The 22254-nt window shown below is 47.6% G+C and overlaps 2 protein-coding genes across 8 annotated transcripts in view; one reads left to right on the forward strand and one right to left on the reverse strand.

Moving 5' to 3' along the window:
- Window positions 1-828: 828 nt before the first annotated feature.
- Window positions 829-10438, reverse strand: POLH (DNA polymerase eta). 3 transcript variants are annotated; one of them, XM_030236196.2, is made up of 11 exons: window positions 10071-10438; window positions 9838-9972; window positions 9507-9748; window positions 9078-9247; window positions 5795-5898; window positions 4825-4944; window positions 4086-4209; window positions 3392-3457; window positions 2577-2740; window positions 1727-1794; window positions 1308-1424 (listed from the first exon to the last, which is right to left on the reverse strand). In XM_030236196.2, the coding sequence occupies exons 1-11, from the start codon at window positions 10436-10438 to the stop codon at window positions 1420-1422; spliced, it is 1566 nt and encodes a 521-aa protein (XP_030092056.2). In that variant the 3' UTR covers window positions 1308-1419. The 3 variants fall into 3 exon arrangements, with proteins under 3 accessions (XP_018771211.3, XP_030092055.1, XP_030092056.2); XM_018915666.3 differs by having other exon boundaries at window positions 829-1794; XM_030236195.2 differs by having other exon boundaries at window positions 829-1794; window positions 10067-10204.
- A 42-nt stretch (window positions 10439-10480) lies between these two features.
- XPO5 (exportin 5) overlaps window positions 10481-22254 on the forward strand; it is a 29713-nt gene continuing 17939 nt past the window's right edge. For 3 of the 5 annotated variants that reach the window (XM_050973128.1, XM_050973126.1, XM_050973129.1), the window contains exons 1-15: window positions 10481-10618; window positions 10879-11000; window positions 11632-11704; window positions 12272-12409; window positions 12720-12902; window positions 13922-13963; window positions 14814-14840; window positions 15130-15315; window positions 16009-16085; window positions 16523-16622; window positions 18016-18099; window positions 18506-18631; window positions 18847-18937; window positions 20550-20678; window positions 21427-21542. In XM_050973128.1, the coding sequence (XP_050829085.1) occupies window positions 10514-10618; window positions 10879-11000; window positions 11632-11704; window positions 12272-12409; window positions 12720-12902; window positions 13922-13963; window positions 14814-14840; window positions 15130-15315; window positions 16009-16085; window positions 16523-16622; window positions 18016-18099; window positions 18506-18631; window positions 18847-18937; window positions 20550-20678; window positions 21427-21542 (1599 nt within the window). In that variant the 5' untranslated portion in view covers window positions 10481-10513. The remainder of the gene's footprint in view (window positions 10619-10878; window positions 11001-11631; window positions 11705-12271; window positions 12410-12719; window positions 12903-13921; window positions 13964-14813; window positions 14841-15129; window positions 15316-16008; window positions 16086-16522; window positions 16623-18015; window positions 18100-18505; window positions 18632-18846; window positions 18938-20549; window positions 20679-21426; window positions 21543-22254) is intronic. The other 2 variants (XM_050973127.1, XM_050973130.1) reach the window with 1 other exon arrangement.

The following is a 22254-nucleotide window of genomic DNA, read 5'->3' on the forward strand; positions in this document are numbered from 1 at the left end:
TGGCAGAGCCCAGTCAGAGCAGGTCAGCAAGTTGTATCTAGTATCACTCAGAGTCTGGGAAGGAGGAAAAATGTGGTTATGCACTCTACACCAAACAAAAGCTTTCAGTGCTCTTAGTGACTCTTGGCATGTTTTCTATCCCTTCCAGGGAAGGTTCTAACAGTAGACTGTTTATGTGTCAATAGCAATTATTATGAATTAGTGCAGAGTTTTCAAAGAGCCAACCAATGATATGCCTATGCAGCTACTGCTTTCTTAAATCTTTCATGACAGGAGTAGTCTTTCTTGTGTACTCCTGAGCTGCTGATAAGCATAATGCAATGGACTGCTACACAGAGGGAATTATTAAACCATCTATAACATAAATCCTGGGGTGTGGGAAGGAGGGAATAAAAATCATTGTCTTCCAGGTGGAGGGGAAAAGGAACAACTGGGTTAAGCTACCACATATAAATTAAACAGTAAGGACAAGGCGTGCAACTATAGCTAGAGTAGAACCACGAGTTGAAGGTTTTATACAGAGTGATTAGACAGGGGTTCAAGCCAAGGCTTAGCTGGAGATTCCCTGGGATAAGCTGCTGCACTTACAGTAGCTGCTTTTATAGGAGGAACAGAATTACTGAGCAGTGATGGCATGCAAATAGCTATGGTAAGAGGTGTAGGTGAGAGTACTATGCAGCTTCTAGTAGCACCAGGCAGGCAGAGGCAGGCTTCGCTGCCACCAGCTAAACAGGCTATATCTACACAATTCATGAGTTCCAGTTCCTCTTAGACTTGGGGTGAAGATAATTTACTAGTCTTTTTGGCATTAAAACCTGACAGGCAGTATAAAAACTTTTAACTGTATTTAAAAGCACTGGTTCTTTAAAAACACTGATTATTTAAAAATACTGATTATTTTAAAAAACACCCAGTGTGGCTGAGAGTTAAGGAGGTAAGGGCTTAAAGAAAAAATCTAAAGTTCTTGTCACACCTTCTTTGGGTCGTTTTGTATTAGATCCTGCTGGAGTCTTTGGCTTGTTCTTTGCCTTGGCAGGAGACCTGGAAACTACAGCCTTTGCATTGGGAGCTGCTTCTGGAGCCATGGGAGGGCTGGGCTCCAGGAAAGAGCTTTGCAGCTCCAGAGCAAAGTGGTAGTCCATGTGCTCTGGGAACTCCCACACCAGCACAAGCTGGCCACACTTCTCACAGCGCTGCTGGTCCCCTGGAGAGGCAGGAGGCAGCAGGGTGAGCTCAGGAGAGGGTGGCAAATTCTGCTCATTTCCCTCCACAGCTGGCTGTAATTTCAGAAGGGTCCTGGAGCTGGGTGGAGTTGAGGGTGTTTGCGTAGCATCTGATGGCAACTTCTCCCGGCGAAGTCTCTTGTACAGAGAAGTAGGGCTGGCATCGCTGGGATCTTGCTTCACGGGGGACTCCAGGTCACACTGTACAGAGGCAAGTCCAACAGGCAAGCAAACAGCAGCTCTCTCTTGGTGCTCTGGGGAGCCGGGCACAGCTGGCTCTGCAGTGGCAGCAGTGGGCAGGCTGGCTGCTGCCACTGCCTGTGACAGCTGCCGTTCTGCTGCCTTTTGGAAGAATGACTCAATAGCACTAGCTGGCTTCTGCCGAAGCTCTTTGCTTGGGCTCCTAAAGAACTTGACCCCGGCCCTCCCACAAGACGCAGAGTTTTGGCTGGTGGTGGCAGTGCCATCAGGCTGGGCATCACCCGTCAGGAAGGTGGCAATACCTGTAGAGAGAGTGACAGGCTCCGAGAACTTGCTTGCTGAGAGTTGCACTGAAATCAGCGGTGGAGACCTGCAAAGGACAGACCAACATCAGCTCAAACACCAGCCTGGAAAGCAAGAAATCTTTTGAGGTAAGACTTTAAACAACACAAAACATTCACAGACAGGGGAACTGTAGTATCTGGCAAGGGTTGGGACAGATGTTTGCTCTGACAAAGTTAGTATTGCTACCTCCAGAACAGACATAGCGGGCTGTGCTGGGCAAAGCAGAACCCCTCTTTCCAAAGCAGCAATTCCCAAAGGAAGGGCATTGGAGCAGGAGCAGCCAACTGCCAGCCTGGACTTTAAGTCCACTACAGGCTGAAGCTGCTGTGAGATGAGAGCACACTAAAGGAGCAGCAGCCTTGTCAGAGTTTAACAGACAGGACCTTCTTGCCTTCACCGCAGAGCAGAAGGAAGGAAGAAAATGCTGAAAAGTTGCGTACTTTCATTTTTCTTCCTGCCCAAATGGCTTCCTCACAAAAAGCTTTGTCCTTAGGATAGGACAACAAGGCTTAGCTAATTTCTTCAGCGCAGCAGGGCCACGACAGCCTCACTTCAGCTGGACAAACCCCAGCCAGTGGCAATCCTAACTCCCAAGTCCAGAAGTGTCTTACCAGATGTAGTGCTCAGAAGAGGCCAGGCTGTCCTACTGCTAAAAGGTCTCTGCACTCTACTGTGAGGGTGCTGGGAATCACTTTTCCTGCCACTCAAATTAACTTGAGTTCCTCCCCAATAGGTCTCTGGCTCGTCCAGTACCTCCCACATCAGAACCAGTCCTGACAGAGGTGACCCACTTTGCCTCACACTCACCACGCTGCCTGGTGAGCCCCAGCCACGTTGCAGGTTTGGATGAGGGTGAAGGCGTCGTTGCACATTTTCTGTGCGTCATAGCGGGACAGGGCACACAGGCGTGACACGCGGGTGTCCCCTTGCTGGCGGATCACCACCATCAGCTGCCGGGCCACGCGGTGGTTCTGCCGGGAGAGTAGAGCTGTGTTTGCAGCGACACCTGCAGGAGGGGGCAGGAACAGCCGAGGGGACTGTTCCCTGTCTGGAGCCCTGCCCAGCCCCCCACCCCCCTGCCATTTCCCAACAGTGGGGTGGGACATGTCCTGCCCGGCCTGATTGCCAAGGGATGGGATACACAACAAGTGCTTGCACAGCTGTGCCACACAGGATGGGAAGCAACTAGTCCTTGCTTTCCCTCAAAGGCAGCTCCATAGTTTTCTTGGCCCTGCTGCAGTGCCAAAGCTGGTGGATTGCTCCCACCCTGGCCAGCAGCCTCCCGTCAGATAGGAGAGCAGCACTCCCTCTCACAGCCCACGGGCACACCTGTGTCAGTAAAGGGCTTGCAAAGGAGCAGCAGTGCCGCAGAAGGTGCAGTGGCTTTCAGATCCCTGCATACTAAAGCATGGGACAAGGACTGTTCTTAACCCTGCAGTGTCCTGGGGCAAAACCATGGTGCCTGGCCATGCTCCTGCACACCTCTCTTCTTGGGAGGCCTCAGCACACAGGCACATCTGTGGGTGAGATTTCCTCCCCTCCCACATACCACCCTCAGCCTTCCTGCAAACCACTCATGGTGCAAATGTGCCTCCATGGGTCCCTGTGCCTCCCCTCCTTACCTGGCTCCTGTCCTTGTTCAGTCTGGACTCCAGTTCCAAGGCCAGCTGCAGGAGCCAGTGCTGCACCTGGACAAAGCAGGGGTAACAAGTTGGGCCTCTGCTCACAGCAGTACCACAGTACAAGGGCAGTGCTGGTGGGGGATCAGACTGGAATGAACAGACTATTGTAAGGCCCCATATCTGTAGCAGACCTTGAGAAATCAGCCCAGCTGAGACTCAACACTGCAAGCAAAGACATTATAGATACCATACAAGCCCTGCATTCCTACTAGACTTTGCCAGGTAATCTAGGTTCCCTGTCCTGGATTTCTTCCATCTTCCTACAGCTCAGTGGGAACCGTACCCTACCTGTTAGCTAAAGTGCATCCTGCCTCTTTCTTTGGGCTAGTACCTTCCTTCTTGCAACCATGCTCTTGAAGCTTGACATTGTGAATAACTTTCAAACAGCACAGGCCCAGATTTGCTCATGGAAATTACAACCAGGATGGACCTCTTTGTGCAGAAGTTTGTCAATGCATTTCTGTCAACAGGGACTTCCAAAGCTCAAACCATCTTCTCCCACTGAGCCTCTAGTCTGAGTTTCAGGGCAAAATTGTGCAGAAAAGCAGCAGTTTTGCAAGCTAGTCTTTTTTCAGTATTCTTATCTTCTCTAGTGTGAAAGCCAAGCCTTATGCTACATGTAGGCTTCTCCTACCGCCTTCTGTGTGCTCAGGGCTGACTTCCCGGGGAAATTCTTGCTGCAGCCAATAGACTGGGGCAGGTAGCGGTTTTTGACAGGTTCCTCTTCAATTCCTCTGCACAAGTCATAGAGCCAAGACCTGAAAGCCACAGGGAAGGCATGAGGTTAAGGCAGCTACAGACAGGCAGGTATCACTGGGCAGCATGTCAGTCTCCTGCTGAGCCCTGCTTTCAACTCAGTGCAAGCTGTGACTGTCTCTCATCCTCCACTCTACAGTCACAGCCACACCTGAACAAGCAGGATTCCTTCAGGCCACAACTGCCTGTCAGTACAACTCCTCCCCTCTTCTCCTGAAGTGGCAACAGTTCACCAGTTTGCAGAGCTGTCCAACCATTGTTCTGGGCCCAGAAGTTGCGTTTCTGGCTCCAGCCTAGCCTTGTAATTTCCTCTATGATGAGACTGTCAAGACTGCCCTCTTTCCAGCCTGCAGAGAACCAGCCCTTTGACCCCATCCTTGGATGCTGTAGAGGAAGGCTGAGGCACTGGCTGACAAGCAAAGTATTATTCTGGGAGGGTGCCTGGGAGCAGGCAAGACTGGAAACCTGCTGTGGGCCCAACAGATCAATGCTTCACAAAGGTGTCACTGAAGTTTTACCTTCCAACCTTCCTAATCACAGCAGAACAAGGTTCTGTGGCTGAAAGGAAGTCTCAATTCCTGCCAAGAGCCAAGTTGTGGTGAGTGGTTCATCATTACCCGGTTTTGTCTCCAAAATGTGTCTGGAGCTCAGTCTCACTGAACCGTGTCAGCTCCCCGATGTACTCTACTCCCAGGATGTCTGTGATAGCAGTGCCAAGCTTGCCTCCCAGGTTACGTCTACAGCAGAGAAACAAAGAAAAAACCACAGATGAACCATCATGTGGAGACTGTCACAAGTCTCATTGCAGCAGCTGTTCCTAGATAAGGACAACTAGAAGCTGCTAGGAACTAGCAGGACAAAAGGAACACCTGGCACCAGGCTCTTCTGCTCATAGTAAAATGACACATAGGAGGTGATGTAGGAACTGCTCCTTAGGTCCTCCAATTTTAGTGCTTCTCCCTCAGCTCCATCTGATCCCAAACCATGCTCTGAAGAATGCCTCACATACAGCTTCCCTCTTCCTACCACAGACAGGACCCTTTCCCACACACATCCCTCTCCATCCCTTGCAAGACACTGAAAGCAGAGAGCAGCAGTGCAGGTCTGGAGAGCAGGATTAGGGACCCATTCCTCTGGAGCAGCAGTGCTAGTAACACTTCCCTACACCAGGAAAAGTACTTGTGCACAGTGTGGATGCTCAAAAGCAAACCACATCTGCTCTCTGTGAGGAGAGCTGTCAGTCACACTGGGGAACAGCTATGGCCTCCTTGCTCACAGTTGCTTCTGCCTTACACCTATGCACCCCAGCAGACATCCTGAACACAGCCTTACCCTGGAAAAGGATGCCCAAAGGCTGCTAGTGGGCTTTTGGACTGTGGTCCCTTCACCAGCAGGGCTCTACTTCCCAAGCACACTCCCTGAACTGTCACTCACAGCCACAAGAGATCACTGGCAGGATTCCCTCTGTTTGTTGAGAGCATTGACAAGCAGTTACTGTGGAGCTGAGAGCCTCTGCTGGCTGCTCTCAGTGAGCTCATATTGCTGTGCTGAGGTGGCCAGGAGCAGCAGCAGCTCCCTGGTACTTACATGCTGCTGACAGGCAGTTGGCTGAAGAGCTGCGGCACAAACCGTGCAGACACCAGTGTCTGCCGGTTGGGCTTGTTCAACCCACAGGCCAGTTTTGCCAGTGTCTGTAACATAGAAGAGGGTGGAAACTCTGTTATTATACACTGTGCACTGGCCTAATGTGACTCTACCTAACAGCTTGTGCTGCATCCCCTCTAAGAGTTGCCTTTGGAATAGCTGCTAGGAATACATGCAGGGTGCACCACTTAGGCAGTATCCACCTCAGGATTTGACATGCATTAACTGGGTACTCTGAAAGCAAAGCTGCTTCCAGGCTTTAGTTCTGGGAATTGCTGGACTCCTGCTCCAGGCAGATAAAGATCTTTCATCTGTTGTGGTTGCTATAGTTTTCCATCAGGCAAGCACGCTAGAACTTCCACAGCATGCCCATAGTCCTCCCCCAGGCTATGTCTCTCACTATGCCTTTTTCCTTCACCTTCTGTCTTTCTTTTTCTCAATGTCACTATTTTAATCTTCTCTCTGTGAGGTCTGCAACAGCATAGTGCTGCAAAAGGAAACCTTTAAAATGCAGAATTGCTAGCCTGGAAGGCATGTTCTCCAATACAACTTCCTTTCCCACTCTAAGCTACCACAAGGTCAAAAATACACAGACCAGCTTGAAGTACATTTAGCTGGGTGTTTGAGGTTTTATTGAACAACTCTAATAACTTTCTCTTTCAGTGCTTTGCCACACATCCTGTAACTAAGCAAAATTTCTTGCCTGCCTATTGAGCTATGACCTTTATTAATAGCCCGTTTTACAGGCTTACATACATTTGAAATCACTTCTAGACAAAGTAGATCCCTCTTCAGATGTCCAATCATTGTTTTCCTTGTCTGGCTGGAAACTTCCAAGTTTACCCACCTCATAAAGTGACGTGCTGCAAGTGAAACCAATCACTGAGACTTCATGGGGAGAAATCATTTACTTTTCCTGACACCTTCTGTAAACTGCACATGCTGAAACAGGATTTGGCATTTCTACAAGAGCATTTATATTACTGACTCATCCTGCTGCTTGTCCACAACAACTCCAGGCTACTTCCTGACTTACTGTGACTCAGCCAAAATCCCGCTGGTTGCTTTTTTTCTATAAACCACAAAAACAGTCAATGAGCATAAAATAAGCATAAAAAGCACTGTTTGGTGATTTCAGACTGACTCTAAGCTTTTTCAAGCTCAGAATTTTCAACTCTAATTTCATCTCAGAACTTTCACAGCCCAGGCCCTGAGCCCCCTTCTCTGCCACACCTGAATTCATACAGCTGTTCCCTCTCTGTAGGCTTCAGTGAAAATACTGGCTCTTAGCAGACCTTAAACGGATCCCCCCAGGATTCCACTCTGAACATCCCAATTTGAGGGCACCTCACTGAACAAAATCATTATGGAAAACAGTAATGTTTTCTTCAGCTACATGCATGCCCTTCAGACAACTTCAGCCATGTCGTCTGCTACAGTGTCATCACCAGGTTACTGAGCTCAGGATGAGGTGTGTTAGAAACCTCACATCTGTAGTCTTTCCTGCACGTTTGGCCACTTATGCTGTCAAGGAGGGCACATAAATTAATTGGCATGAGTGGTTCTTGAGAAAGCCATGCTGTTATCCTTCAGGTACTTCCAAATTTTTTGGTCTCATTCATCATCTGAGTTCCTGGTGCACTTTAACAAGGTACTTCATTGAGAAAAGCATTTCCTTGGGAGAGTTTTCTGTAGAAAAAAACAGAAGCATAAAGCAGGTAATCTTCACCTTGAGTTTCAGGCAACAGTTGTTGTAGCCTGAGAATGGTTTTTACTGACAAATTCCCAGACACTCAATGGCAGAAGACCAGATTGGGGCACTGAGGTGAGCTAGGTTGCTTTTCCTCTTTCTGGTGAGTCAGTATTTACCCTGCTGGCCATGGGGATTTGGGTGATGCTTAGCCAGCTGCCAAGAACAGCCACAACAGCTCTTGGTGCATGACAGCAGCTGCAGAAACAAACAGACTTTGCTGACTTTGATGCTGTAGCTACAGAGGGTTTCCTGCTGGGTGGAAGGCAGGCTGGTTTACTGAGAGCACCTCCTTTGTTCTGCAGAAAAGGTTTGTACCCACCGAGGTGAGCTGGCTGTGGAATCACAGCATAGTGTTCTGCACAGCCACAAGTATGCTGTGGTGATCTCTGCACAGCTTGTTGCTACAGATACACAGTTCTTCAGGGATAGCACAGTACATCACAATATCCTTATTCTTTCAAAAAAAAAAAAAAAGCTGGCATAGAAAATGGAAGCTGGGAGAAGCTGCTATTAAGTATCAGGGAAGTTCTGTTATTCCTGACTAAAGAAAGCAAAAAGGCAAATTGAACATAGCTTCCACTAGAAATTTCTACACCAGTGCCGTTCCTCAGCTAGCTCATTTCTGCCTCACAATCTCTGCTAGTTTCAGACTAAGCCAGTGCAGAACCAGTTCCAATCCCTGTGTACAGCTGGCAGTAGTACCAGATGTTTCTGCAGCAGTCATTGAAATATATCTTCCTTGAACTCCAGAGCATCCATTTAGTCTTCATTTTCTTTCTTTCTTTTTTTTTCTTTAAGTCTTTAAGCTTGCCTTTATAAAGTCATTACTGTACAAATAAACCCCTCTTCTGCAGAGCAAAAGGGATGTCTCAGCAAACCAGCCTGCCTTCCACCCAGCAGGAAATCCTCTGTAGCTACAGCACCAAAGTCCGTTTGTTTCTGCAGCTGCTGTCATGCACCAAGTGCTGCTGTGGCTGCTCTCAGCAGCTGGCTGAGCATCACCCAAATCCCCATGGCCAGCAGAGTACATACTGACTCACCAGAAAGAGGAAAAGCAACCTAGCTCACCTCAGCGCCCCAATCCAGTGTTCTTCTGCCACAGAGTATCTGGGAATTTGTGTCAGTAAAACTGGCTACAACTGTTGCCTGAAACTCAAGGTGAAGATTATCTGCTTTATGCTTGTGTTTTTTCTACAGAAAACACTTCTGGAGGACTTAAACACCTTTAGTTCCTAATGAGATCATTCATGAGGGTACATCAAGAATCCACACAGTAAATGAGGGGATTGCTGACTGCCCAGGCCACAGCCCTGGGGAAACAACTCCTCCCATTTCCAGATGTCTTATAACTTCTCTGAAGGTGTAATCACACATGGTTGCATTCCCAACTTGGTTCGTCTTCTTGTAAGTAAAGGAGAGCACGTTCTGACGCTGCAGCCCAGAAGAAATCAGGCCGATGTGTTATGCACATACCTTGTTGTGCGAGATGCCAGCTGAACATCTGAATCCAGTAGCTTCTTCTACTGCCACCCTAATTTCTTCCACAATTACCGCGCCCATGGTCAGCTGCAGGTCAGGACAATCTGGGTTATCGAAAGACAGCGATGCCAGCCACTCGTCCAAACCACGTTGCCGCAGCTCCTCTAGAAAAGGGACGCAAAAGGGATCTCAAAGGGACACGATATGGCACTTCTTGCTCAGCCCAGCAAAGGGACCCGCAGCAGCCAGTCCCAGCCAGCAGCCGCAGGCTTCCGTAAGCGCATTCCAGCCACAGGGAGGAGAGAAGGCACTTTAAAAGCCATTCACTGCGGAAAACGCATACCCCATTTACCACACTCTCGATTCGGGGGAGTCAGAGCAGGCGGAGTGGGCCCTTCCCGGGGGGCGGGGGTCGGTGCGTACCCTTTCCGCCGGGATCAGCTCGGTGCGTGCCCTTCCCGGCGGGATCGGGGCCGGGCTCTCCGGGCAGTCCCTGCACGAAGGTGCTGGGCAGCAGCGCGGCCGACAGGGGGCGCCCGTGCAGCTCGCGCAGCCGGTGGCGCGCGCTGCCCGTCAGGTCCAGGTACGCCTCGTCGATGCTCGCGCGCTCGATGGCGGCGAAGCGCGACAGCACCTGCATCACCTCCGCGCTGGCCTCCCGGTACCTGCCGGGCGGCGGGCACGGGCTCAGCCGCCGCCCCGCGCCAGCAGGGAGGCCCGCGCCGCCGCCGCCGCCCTCGGCCCCCGCTCTCACCGTGTGAGGTCCGCCTTGCCCCGCGCCTGAGGCACCCGGGCCAGCGCCAGCTCGGGGCACAGCGCCCGCGCCTCCGACGCCCACATCCCGCGGGACACTCCGAAGGCGCGCGCCTCGTAGCTCACCGCGATGATCCTGCCAAGACACGAAGGTGAAGCGCAGGGCGGGCCCGGCCCCGCGGGGAGCGGGGTGGGACGAGGAGCCAGGGTCGCCAGGCCGGCTCGCCTACCTACCCGCCGCCCTGCCACTCGGTGTACTGCACCACGGCGCAAGGGCGGCCGCGCAGCTGCGGGTCGAGACGCTGCTCCACCTGCATGAAGAAGCAGTCCATGTCTACCAGAGCCACCACGCGCTCCCGGCCCCGAGACATCCCGCCGCCGCCACCGGCTCCCGCCCGACTGAGTGAATGATTGAATAACCGCCTGCTCTCTGGGGCGGAGAGCCCCGCCTCGGGCCGCCGCTTTGCGGCACCCGTACTTTCCGCGTGGGGCACGCCGGGAGCCGTAGTTCTCCAGGGTGCGGTGGGGCGTGCGCGTGTCCCGCCGCGACGGTGCGCGGCGCCCGCGTTCACCCTGGGTCCCCGTGTCCCCCCAAGGCGCATGCGCGGAGCTGCGTCCCGGCCGCCCCGCTCGTCCCTCCCGTGGGTGGCCGGTGGCGCGCGCCCGCCGCCTCCGCCATGTCCGCCGAGCAGGTGAGCGGCCTCTGCGAGCAGCTGGTGAAGGCGGTGACTGTCATCATGGACCCGGCGTCCACGCAGCGGTACCGCCTGGAGGCCCTCAAGGTACGGTACGGCCCGGCCGGGGAGGGAGGGAGGGTGCCGGGCTCCGACCTCCGGCCACGCGGGCGCCCCGTCCGCACGGCCCCGGGGCGGGCGAGAGCCTGGCGGGCCGGTCCCGGCCGTCCCGTGAAGTGCTGGGAGCCGTCAGCAGGCGGCGGGGGTCGGGCGGCCGCGTGTGCCCGGCGTGCTCCGCCAGGGATGGGGCTGCCACCTCCTGCCTCAGTGCGTAACTGCGTGTACGCGTCCCGGTCCTCCTCCCCTAGTTCTGCGAGGAGTTCAAGGAGAAGTGTCCCATCTGCGTGCCCTGCGGGCTAAAGCTGGCGGAGAAGACGCAGACGGCCATCGTCCGGCACTTCGGCCTGCAGATCCTGGAGCATGTGGTCAAGTAAGTCAGCTCGTCCCGTGCCGCCAAGCCTGGGAAGGGTCCCAGCCTGCCGCCACCCAGCTCTGGCGGGGGTTCTGTGCCCGTTCCGGCACCTCCCACTGGGGGAGGCACTTTCAGGACGCAGGGAGCTTGTTCTCTAGCAGAGGATAGTTGCAGTCCTGCTCTGGATTTCTTTCTTATTCTGTGAAAGAAGGAGAGGAGAGAATTGCTTTCAGGCACGTTGGGAAGATGAATTCACCGAGCTGTAAGACACGTTAACATCAAAAGATGAAAACAAGCACACTGGGTTACCAGTAAGTGTTTGCAGAGGTCTGTCAATGGCCTCCTGCTAACAAAGAGGCTTTGTATTAGTTCAGTTCTGAGATTCCTTTCTCTGCCGCCTCTACAGACCTGATGCTTTGTGCTTTTGCTGCTGCTTCTGGTGTCTGTTGACCTCGGCAGGGCATGCCCATTTGCCAGCAGCAGTTTTAACTCAGCCCTTTTATTAAGGGATTGGGTGCTGGCAGAGGCAGGGAGCTGGTAGTGTCTCTAGTTTAGGTAAAGAAGCAATGGTTCCTTGAGAATCAAGTCAGAGATCGTTACAGATGTTTTGACTTGGTTTCTTTTTTGCTTGTTTGTTCATTTTTAACAGATACCGCTGGAACAATATGCCTCGCCTAGAAAAAGTTTATCTAAAGAACAATGTTATGGGCCTCATATCCAGTGTAAGTACCTGCTGACCCAGGCTGTTCTGAAATGTGAGAGCAAAAGTAAAAAATACTCCAGTTAATTAGCACAGAGGATCTGAATTCAGTTTTTCATTTCATTGCTTTTTCAGTTTGCGTCTTTGGTTGTTTCAGGGCCTTTCTTTGTCTTGTCAGATGAATAGCTATGTTACCTCACATGGCAGGAAGTTGTGAGGCTTGTGTAACATATGTAAGGTACTTTTTATTTTCTTAGGAGGAAATTCAGTAGCTACAAATGTTCTCATCCTTCGCACAATACTAAAGCCATTATCTTAGTTGTGTTTTCTCTGTTGTTGTGATTGCTCTCGTGACCAAGTGACCTTCTTTTGAGGAGAATCTGTCTGGTTCCCAGAGTTAATTAGCTATGGACACTTGGGAGCATAGGATTGTCATCTAAGGTAGCTGCAATAAAGAGCTGCCCAATGTTGTGTTTTGTTTTGGTTTTAGTTTCTGTGGTTTAGACTGTTGACAAACACTGTTTCCCAGGTCAGAGTTACAAATGCCTGATGCTTGCTGTTTTGTGTAACAGTCCCCTCTCTGTCACAGGGAACTCAAAGTATCCTGGAGGAGGAAAGTCACATTAAGGATGTGCTGTCTCGCATTGTGGTGGAAATGATCAAGCGGGAATGGCCTCAGCACTGGCCTGACATGCTAAAGGAGCTGGATACCCTTTCAAAGCAAGGGGTATGAAACACAGCTGTCTGGTCTCTTTTGCTTGCTCTTAGTGTGGGGTTCGGTCTTCCATCATCCTGAGAAAAATCTAACTTACTCATGGTCAAGTGAGACAGGTTGGTGATGGACTCAAAAATCCCTTGTAAGATTTAGCTATCTTGAGATGACTAGCAGAGAGAATGCCATCCTGCTGTTTTACTTTCTCAACATGAGACCTCTGTCTTCATGCATGCTTGCTTTCTCTCCACATCTTTGAGCTAGTCTCTAGAGATTTTAATGTTTGGACTGTGCTGATGGAGTGTATTTCACTTTGGGACATCAGGAGACTCAGACAGAACTGGTGATGTTCATCCTCCTACGTTTGGCAGAGGATGTGGTGACTTTTCAAACTCTACCTACACAGCGGCGACGAGATATTCAGCAAACCCTCACCCAGAACATGGAAAAGATCTTCAGCTTCCTACTAACTGCCCTGCAGCAGAATGTCAACAAGTACAGACTCATGGTAAGAGTCTCCTTCCCTTGGGTTTAGTTTGTGCTGGAGGCATTAAGGAATTGGGATGCAGCTTGCAAATTGTTGGGGAAGCAAGTGCAGAAACTGAAATCTGTTACTGCCACTCTGAGGTAGGGATCTGCTGTGGCCTGGGAAACTGGTGCTGATCAGAGAGACTGAACACACAAGGCTGATAGTGATAGTGTTGATACTTTGATTTTGCTGGTGTAAATGGCTTGAGTGGATGCATACGTCATCCATGCTGTTGCAATGTGTGCTGGCACTAGGGGTGTACAGCTTAGCAAAATGAAGGTGTGGTTGTGGCAGAAACAGGTAATTTGGGGCGGTTTATGTAACACACAGTGATTAAGAGATGCCATCCAGGAATCCTGTCTGCTCTCTCATGCTGCAGTGCTACATTTGAGGTGATGCACCAAAATGCATGAGTTTCTGATGTGTCAACATGTTTCTGGGCCTCTGGTTCTTTTCTCCAAGAGCTCAAGTCAGGAAGCCCTTTTTTTGCAAAGTTGCAATGAAGAATGCTCTTTTCTATTTTTGTGTAAACAGACTTCTTTCCTGAATTCTTACCTAGAATCAGAGATGTGCAAGTCAGTCACAGTGGATGATGAAGGGGAGTCTCTACCCCCGTCTATTCCTGTGAAAAGGAAGTGGATTTGAGAGTGAAGTGCAATCGAGAAACCAAACTAGAAACGAGTTGCTTAGTCATACCTCATTTTCTTTTTCTTCCATTAATTAAAATCCAGAGTTATACTAAATGTGAAACTGGGAAGCAATAAAAACCCCTTTTTCTTCCTGCCTTCTGTACACCTTCCTGGCGCATTGTCAGGCTGAGCAACCCCCTGCCCTGTAGTGCAGCCAGTTTTCTGTGCTGTTCATGGTGATGGGAGGGTGACCCTTGTGTGTTTCGTAGTCTGGTTGAAATGCATTTCCAGGTAAGGTTTGCATTGCAATGCTTGAGGCTCTGAAGTGTGGCTGCTTCCGCTAACGGTGGAATCTTTCTGATTGGCAAGGTTGGAGCACCCCAGGAACAAGAAGCCCTCACCACTCCACAGGTTAGCAGATCTTTGGGCTATTCGTGCACAGGGTCGTTTCTGAGGGTTGGGTGTTCACCTGTCTGCACACAGACTGTGGGAGATGATGGATAGGTCTCCAAGAGCATAATAGTATGCAGTGGTTATAAGTATGATGGATTAATAAACATGTTTATATGATGGGTCAAATATGAGGTGTTTGGGACTCAAGCTGATTAACTTAAAAACATCACTGCAGTAAATCGTCCAAACCAAAAGCTTACAGTGGAAAGAAATGCTTGTAGTGTCTTTGCAACTGAAAAACAAATCAAACCTGAGTATCTGAGGGAAATGCTTGCATTAGGCAAAAAGGTGGTATAGGCAGGGCATTGTTGCTGTTAAGTGTCCTAGGCCTTGCAGTCAGGCTGTAAGTTGCTGCTCCAGCTCTCTCCAGCTGCCTTTCTGACTGTGGACAAAACACCTTTTCAGACCTGAATCTTAAAAGCTGCCAGCATCTTTTCAGAGTCTGGCTTTTGTCCTTTTAATAGCATGTTTTAAGATGCTATTAAAAGGACAAAAGCTTCTTTCCTGGAAGTCTCCAGGAAGTACCAAAATGCCTTTCCTTCTTGTCTCCGGAGTCTCCCTGGTGCCTGCTGACTGGAGTGTTACCTTTTGGACGAGAAGGGAATTGTCTTAACTTGGCAGTTTAGAGTCCTCTTATCTTACCTAGCTGGTGGCTGCAGAGGTGACTGTTGGCTGCAGCAATGTCCTGAGTGGGAGACTGATGCAACCTCTTTTTTGGCTGTGTCCTGGAGGATAAGCCTGTACTGCAGTGGCTGGGTGGAAGCGTGTGCTGTAGCTGTTATTTATCCTTTCTCGTTTTCTTTTTCAGAAAACTGATTTGGCTCAGGAACCAAAGGTGAGTGGAGCTATATGAGAGTTAGCTCATTAGTAATTCTTAATATTTAGGTTACTTAGATCTAGGCTTTTCCCAGGCTTTCAAATCTGTTGCCCGCAGTTTCATGCAGATGGATTTGTTCACTCTTAATACAAAGCCCTTGAGAAGAGACAAGTGAGGAGTGGCAGCAGAAGGGTCCAAATCTCTCTCAGGGGGATTCTTGATACTGTTATTTCAGGGAGTGGGTGACTTTAGATGGAAATTGCTGTTTTTTTCTGGCTCTGACCTTGTGCATCCTCTCTGTTCACAGGCCCAGGCAAACTGTCGTGTGGGGATAGCAGCACTCAACACTTTGGCTGGCTACATTGACTGGGTAGCCCTAAGCCATATTACAGCAGACAACTGCAAGCTCTTGGAGATGTTGTGTCTGCTCCTAAATGAGCCTGAGCTCCAAGTTGGAGCAGCAGAGTGTCTCCTGATTGCTGTCAGCAGGAAAGTGAGTTCTTCCTCTCTGACTCTTCTGGTTCTCTTCTATTTTTCTCCTATTCTCCTATATAATTCTTCAGACTGGGCAATGCTATCTTCGCCCTTTTGTCTGAGACTCAAAATTCAAATTTAGCTGATTCTGTTGATGGTATTTGGTGTGAATGTCATGCCAGCACTAAACACAGAGCAACCATTAGTACCCTCTCCAAATTCTGTGCTCACTTCTCCTTGCAGTTTGAACTTGGAGGTCCTTACTGACCTTTTACCCCCCACTTCCTACAACTGTGAAGTGGAAAATAGTGTCATCAGCTGTGTCACCTGGCAGCTCAGAGAAATGACAGCAGGATCTAAACAGGTGATTTTGACCCATTCATTCACAAGCAGCTGAGTGTCAAGGCTGAGTATTTATCAGCTATCTGTAAATAACTAGCCAGTCTTCTGTGAGTAAAAGATAATGTCTCAGGGTCAGTTTTGCCATTTAAAGTTCCTGTGGTGGGATTGCTTGGAGACATTTTCTTAGATCTGATACCTTGGAATTCTGGCAAGTTTTTACTTAAATCATATCTGGACTGTAAGCTCCTTCCCAGATGAAAAGAAAATTGTGACTCTCCTGATTTTTGCTTGCTGATGGAAATAAATATTTATATAGATGGGAATAAACAGTTACGTTCTAATTGAAGCACGTGGTGTGTTTTGTGTGTAGGGTAAGCTGGAGGATCGGAGGCCTCTGATGGTCTTGTTTGGAGATGTTGCCATGCACTGCATCCTCTCTGCTGCCCAGTGAGTACCCTGGTGATTTCACACAATACTGCATACAAATGGCTTTGTAGGTGCAAAAGATACTGCCGCTTAAGCAAAGGAAGCAGGGACTGGATAGGAGAGAACAAAACCACCATTTCTTTTGCAAAACCTGGAAAACCAGAGGTTTTTTTTTCAAAACCCATAATTGAAAGATGAAGAGGTATAAATATCACAGCTCTCCTGACTTTGTTTTAGCCTGAAGCTAATTCAGAGGAGGGACTCTTTCAAAGAGGCAATTTCAGAGGTTTCTGCTGCCAATAAAGCAGTACTTCTTGATAATAGCAAAGAAAATCCCACTGCGTTAGAATAATCAAATTGCTCTAGTCCTCTTTCTGTCTACGAGATAGCAGTGTGCCTATTAGCTACAGCATGAGTAGTAACTGTGATCCTGTTTTTCCCCCTTCCCTCATTCGCAGGACAGCTGATGGAGAAGGCCTGGTGGAGAAGCACTACGTTTTCTTGAAGAGGCTTTGCCAAGTTTTGTGCGCATTGGGCAGCCAGCTATGTGCGTTGCTAGTAAGTCTTCGTTAATACCAACAGCAACCCTGGCAGGGCTAGTTTTTAGGGTTGGGGCTTGAGGCAACCCTGATCTAAGGTAGGACCAGGGTTCTCTCCATTTCCAAACGGCAGAAATGGCTCTGCTTTTAAGTGGATTAACTGTATCCTGCCAACCCATAGAAATGTAGACTGGAGGGACCCTGACTGATGCCAGGGCTTTGCTGTCATCAAGACTGATTTCCTATAACCTCTGTAAAATGCTAAGCTTCACTGAAAATTGGTCAGGTTTTTAGTTGACTACTGCTACAGAAAATCTAGTCCAGGAAATTACTCTTCTATTGGAAGCCTTTTAAATTTCCCAAGAAAAATAACTCAGAGAGTATACCTCTTCTTCTACCAAGACTCTCTGAAGCTGAAGGAAGAAACAGGTTTTGTTCCTGCTGTTCATCTTTGTAATGCTTTTTGTCAATGTTGGGATGAAGATGCAAATTCATACTGTTTATGCCATGCTGGTGCTGAATTCTCACTCCCTCCATTCAGCTGAGTGCTTCTACAATGAAGAGAGAGGCTTGCTGAGAGATGCTGTGTGTGGGGAGATTGAAGCAACCAGCCTGTAAAAGCGATAGAGCAAAGTTTCATAGGGAGGGAAAGAAAAAAACAAAAACAATCTTTGAGAATTTGTCCCTAAAAAGATTGGACAGCATACAGATTGCATTACTGCTTGCAGTGACTCCAGTTGCTGTTAGGCAGTAGGAGCTGTTAATCCAGAATGAAGTAATGAGATTGAGTTTGCTAATTCAGATTCACTTGGGAGAGGCAGCACTGAGCTGTACAATTTCAGTGATCTTGAGGGCACCAGATCATGTTATAATTTCTGAGAAGAAGCAAAACCTTGAGTTTATGGTTCCGAGCAAAACTTGATTTCCTGACAAACTTCCAAGAAAGTTACTGGTCATGGATACTCATATGTTAAATACACAAAATGGAGAAAATTTGGAGAAATTGACTGAAATTACCTTGGTGTATTTTCCTGTGAAATTCTTTGGTTTGAATTGCAGTACTTTGGTACTGCTGTGTGGGTTTGACCCAATAGGAATGAAATTGTACTCACAGCAGCAGCAGTGGTTGTAAATTTGGTTTTAATGGAGCTCCACTATGTGAGAAGTCACCTGTTACTCTTGAATGAGGGTGGTGGTGTCTCCAGCACCTCCAGGCTGGTCAGCAGAACTTGATGTTCCTTGGGCTATACTGGTTTCAGAAAAAAATCAGTTGTTCAGTGTTTCTGTCTCTGCTCCTTTACAGTCTATGGCCTTGGATGTAGTGCTCCTGCTTTACCCTGAAACATACCATTTGTGAGCCCAGCCTGCCATAAAGTTAGTATTTTGTCTGAAATACTTCATGTTCCTCATAGGGCTCAGATTGTAATGTGGAAACGCCAGCCAACTTTGGAAAATACCTTGAGTCATTTTTAGCCTTCACAACCCATCCCAGCCAGGTATGTAAAGGGCTGAAAAATCTCATGTGTGTCTGTGTGTGTGAATGCATAATTGAGCTAGCCTGTAGAAAACTGTAGAACTTCAGATGCTAAATATTGCTCTCTAGGCTCTCCATTTCAGCTGAAGGCCTGGAAGGCAGAGTGTTTTCTACTCCATTACCACACCCTCAGGAGCAGTTCCTGACACAGAGAGCTGAGTAGAAAATGCAGAATTTGCAACCAGCCCTAGAATTAGAGATTTTTTGCTTTCTGGGAATTTGCAGTGTGCCTTCAATGGGCCTTGGCCTCAACTTACTAGTCAGTATAATTTGCTGTTGCTTTCTGATAGCAGCACTTAATGGTAGCAGTGGAAATTCCAGCACTGAAATCCTGCTCTGTTTCTCTTGTTCCTCTCTTCTTCCCCCAGTTTCTGCGCTCTTCCACCCAGATCACATGGGGAGCCCTCTTTCGGCATGAAGTTCTGTCTCGTGACCCTTTGTTGCTGGCTGTCGTTCCCAAGTATCTCCGTGCATCTATGACCAACCTGGTGAAGGTATGTGGAAATCACGGTTGGCTTTTAGAAGGTGCCTGGTGAGCATGGCCTGTGGGTCGTGGGGGAAAGAACAACATTTTTGTTGTGTCATGGCCAAACATGATCTCCAGGCTGCTGAGCACAGTTGCATCTTGCTCCTTGTCTCCAGCCTTCATCTCCTTGGAGCTTGTGTTAGTTGTGATGGTTGACCTTTTCTTCTTGACCTTTGTCTCCAGGTGGGCTTTCCTTCCAAAGCAGACAGCCCCAGCTGTGAATACTCCCGTTTCGATTTTGACAGTGATGAGGACTTCAATGCCTTCTTCAACTGTAAGTTGCCATGACCCTTTGTGCAGTCTGTTGTCTGTCCGTCCTTCCTGCTTTTAGTCACTGGCTGAGCTTGGAGCCTACCAAATTGGCTTGGCAGCTTCCGTTTGTTTCTCAACTTTTTAAGTCTGGATCTTGGAGTAAATTAAGTTAGAATTTTCCTGGGGCAGCTAATGTGTTTAATTTTAGTATTTGCTGTTGTTTTGCTGGATGGTCAGATAGATGGCCTAATAGCATTTTGGTGTCAAAGCAAATGTGTCTTTTGGTCACCTAGAGGAGGAAATCAAGCAGCCTCAAGTCATGCTCAGGTTAGGAGAGGAAGGCAGCTTACAAGAGACTTTAGATGTCATTCCAGAAAGAATCTGTCTTGGCCCTGGGGGGAAGCTTCTGATTTAGTATCAATAGCTAGAGTTGAGCAATTACAATAGCCTAATTTAATTAAGGATCTTAAACCAATGCTAGATATTAATGGTTTTACTTTTTCTTTCATCTTGTATTTTTCTTCCCAAAACTGAAGTTGGTTCTCGCTGTCTGGTGTAATTTGGTACTAACTTGGTGGGTGGGAGGATCCATTGAAGAAATTACATACATTTTTACATTTTACATTTATGTCTGAAGATTTTAAGTGTTTCATTTTTATTGCTTACTAGACAGTTTTATTTATTGTAAGAAATCCTTTTGGATAGAAAATATAAAGTAGCTAAATGCACAAAGCCAGAATCTGAAATAGTTTTAGAGGGTTAAGTTATATAGAAGACATTACATAAATAAGAAAATATAACTGATTTGAAACACAAAATAAAATTACTTGGCAACACAACTTAAATTAACAATGCAAGCTGCATTTGTGTAGTCAGCAGACCTGATTCTTTTGTGTGGTCATGCACTGGAATATTTTTGAACAAGTGAAATTCCTGGAACAAGTGAAATACTTTGTCTTTAGTATCTTTGAAATTGAAAACAAGGCAACTGGGTTTTGAGATCAAGTTTGTTTGTCATTAGTTGAATAATCTAGAAAAAGTGTTTAGCTAAAGAAGTGGTAGTTATCTAATGTGGTATTTAATCTCAGTATCCCAAGATACTCTGTAAGCAGCAAACATTTATAGTTTGAAGCATATTTTACATGAAGAATAGAGGCTTAATTGTAGTAAATCTGGTTTAGCATTGATGTCTTTTGCTGGTCTTAAAAAATTGAGAGCCAGACATGGTTAAGGGATAAAGGATTTTTACCCTGGTAAGGTAAAAGGTGTCACAATGCACCTTGGCAAAGTGGTGCACCAATAAGGATCCTTACTAAAATACTGAGGAAGAAACCTCTTATCCTTTAACCATGTCTGGCTCTCAATTTTTTAAGACCAGGAAAAGGCATCAGCATAGATTTTCATAATTGATACTGCATTTTAATTGTACCTTTTTTTTATTGTTTGTCATTTTTTTACTCCACTTAAATCACTTCAAAAATTGCCCATCCTGTTGTACCTGCTCTACTGGTTGTGTGTCTGTGCCCACTACACAGCTATTGCCAAAGAAGAAGTCCATAATGTTTGTGAATCTGCAAAATTTGCAGCAGACTCACAAACATTATGGTTTCTTGGTGTGTGATTTTTCCCTGCAGCTTTCCGAGCCCAGCAAGGAGAGGTGATGAGGATGGCTTGTCGTCTGGACCCTCTAACTGGCTTCCAAATGGCTGGTGAATGGCTGAAGTACCAACTCACAGCTCCTGTTGATACTGGACCCACAAACTGTAGGTTACCTGAAAAAAATTAGGGGCATGGGATTTGTTTTTGTAATTAAAGCCAAGGAGAAATTTCTTGGCCTTGTTTTTGTTGATGTTGTTGGAATTTTTTAAGTAGTAGCCAAGACCCCATGCTAGATTTTAAGGAATTTTAGGTTTTTGCAAGTTAAAAGCAAAACCAAGTCAAACCTACCCCTTCCCTAATTTATCCCTTTGCAGCCTACATATGTAATAAGAAATGTAAAGCCCATGGCTCCTCCTTTCCTTCCCCCAAATCTCTCTGCAGAACAGGTACAGCTGTCCCTCTGATACAATTTTACAATTATTTGGCCATTTTATCTTTATAATGTATTTATTACTTTTGTTAGGGAAGTTATGCCTATCTGGCAAGTTCTTTGTCATTCACTTTGCTTTCCCTGCTCTGAAGGAAGGCTGCTTGGTGCTCTGCAAAGTCACACTGAAGGCAGTCTTGCCTGCAGTGCTGAGTCTGGGCATGTGGTCTCCCTTCTTTTCCCTTCTGTGATCTGTTCATGTTGCTCTGCACAGTACCTCAAAGACTTATGCCTCAGGAGCCTTCACTTGAATTAAGCAAACCACACGGGATTACCTTAATTGCTCCCAGTGCATCCCTGCCAGGCATCTGCAGGGAGAGCTGTGTTCTTAAAATACTTGTGAGTGTTCAGGTGTTGCAGCACAGGAACTTACCAGGCTGCTGTTGAGGAGCATGGTGAGAGCTCCAGTGTTCTCTTTCTTTCAGCTAAGACAGGCGAAGGTCTCTGCTCCATCTTCTCTCCATCCTTTGTGCAGTGGGATGCCATGACCTTCTTCTCAGAGAGCGTCATCAGCCAGATGTTTCGAACCATGGATAAAGATGTATGTGTATCCCATGCTCCTGCCTTCTCTCCTGGCTTCTTCTGGGTCAACACCAGTGGGTTTTTGCAGTTATGTTATCCTTGAGCAGTTTGTAGTAAAACCCAGAATGTTTGGTGAGCCATTCTCATGAGGAATAATGACCCTTCTTTTGATGACACCAAACTCATGCTTTCTTAGTTTTGGACGCTATGGGATGAGAAGTCACAGGAGAGTGCTCCGGTGACATGCTTTTACATAGTGCTTTGCTAGAGGAGAAGAGATTACTTCAGGAAAAATTTCTTGAGTTTATTTAAATTATCCTCATATTAGATTTTTTTTTGTTTTAACTAAATGAGAAAAACTATGCCCAGAGAGCAGGAGATCAGAAGCATTTTCTCTCTCTTGTTCAACAGCAGGCAAATCAGAAGGATCAGTTTGATGTAGACTGACTTGATTTTTTTATTAGATTAAACTGCTCATATACTCATCAATCTAATCACAGTAGAATAATTATGTGGGTCAGTACAGCTGGTTAAGCTTGAAATCTGTTGGACAATGTCAGGAGGAGAATTGGGAGACAGACTGAGAGAGGAAATTTGCCTTTCCCAGAGATGTAAGCAATAGTATGGGGACTAGAGACTGATGTCTCAAGACTGTCCTATCAACAGCGGCGATGCTGCTGTCTTTTTTGCCTCAGCCTTTTTCCTAGGTTTTGTAGGAAGTCTACGACAGA

The sequence above is a fragment of the Serinus canaria genome, chromosome 3 (assembly GCF_022539315.1).
Source record: "Serinus canaria isolate serCan28SL12 chromosome 3, serCan2020, whole genome shotgun sequence".
Lineage (NCBI taxonomy): Eukaryota > Metazoa > Chordata > Aves > Passeriformes > Fringillidae > Serinus > Serinus canaria.

Excerpts from the sequence above, each read along its gene's own strand:
- POLH (XM_018915666.3), bottom strand. The coding sequence starts at position 10,438 with ATGCGCCTTGGGGGGACACGGGGACCCAGGGTGAACGCGGGCGCCGCG. Across the intron at positions 4,945-5,794 it reads CAACTGCCTGTCAGCAGCAT|ACGTAACCTGGGAGGCAAGC; the intron begins GTAAGTACCAGG and ends TCTCTGCTGTAG. Across the intron at positions 1,795-2,576 it reads GGGGCTCACCAGGCAGCGTG|GTCTCCACCGCTGATTTCAG; the intron begins GTGAGTGTGAGG and ends TGTCCTTTGCAG.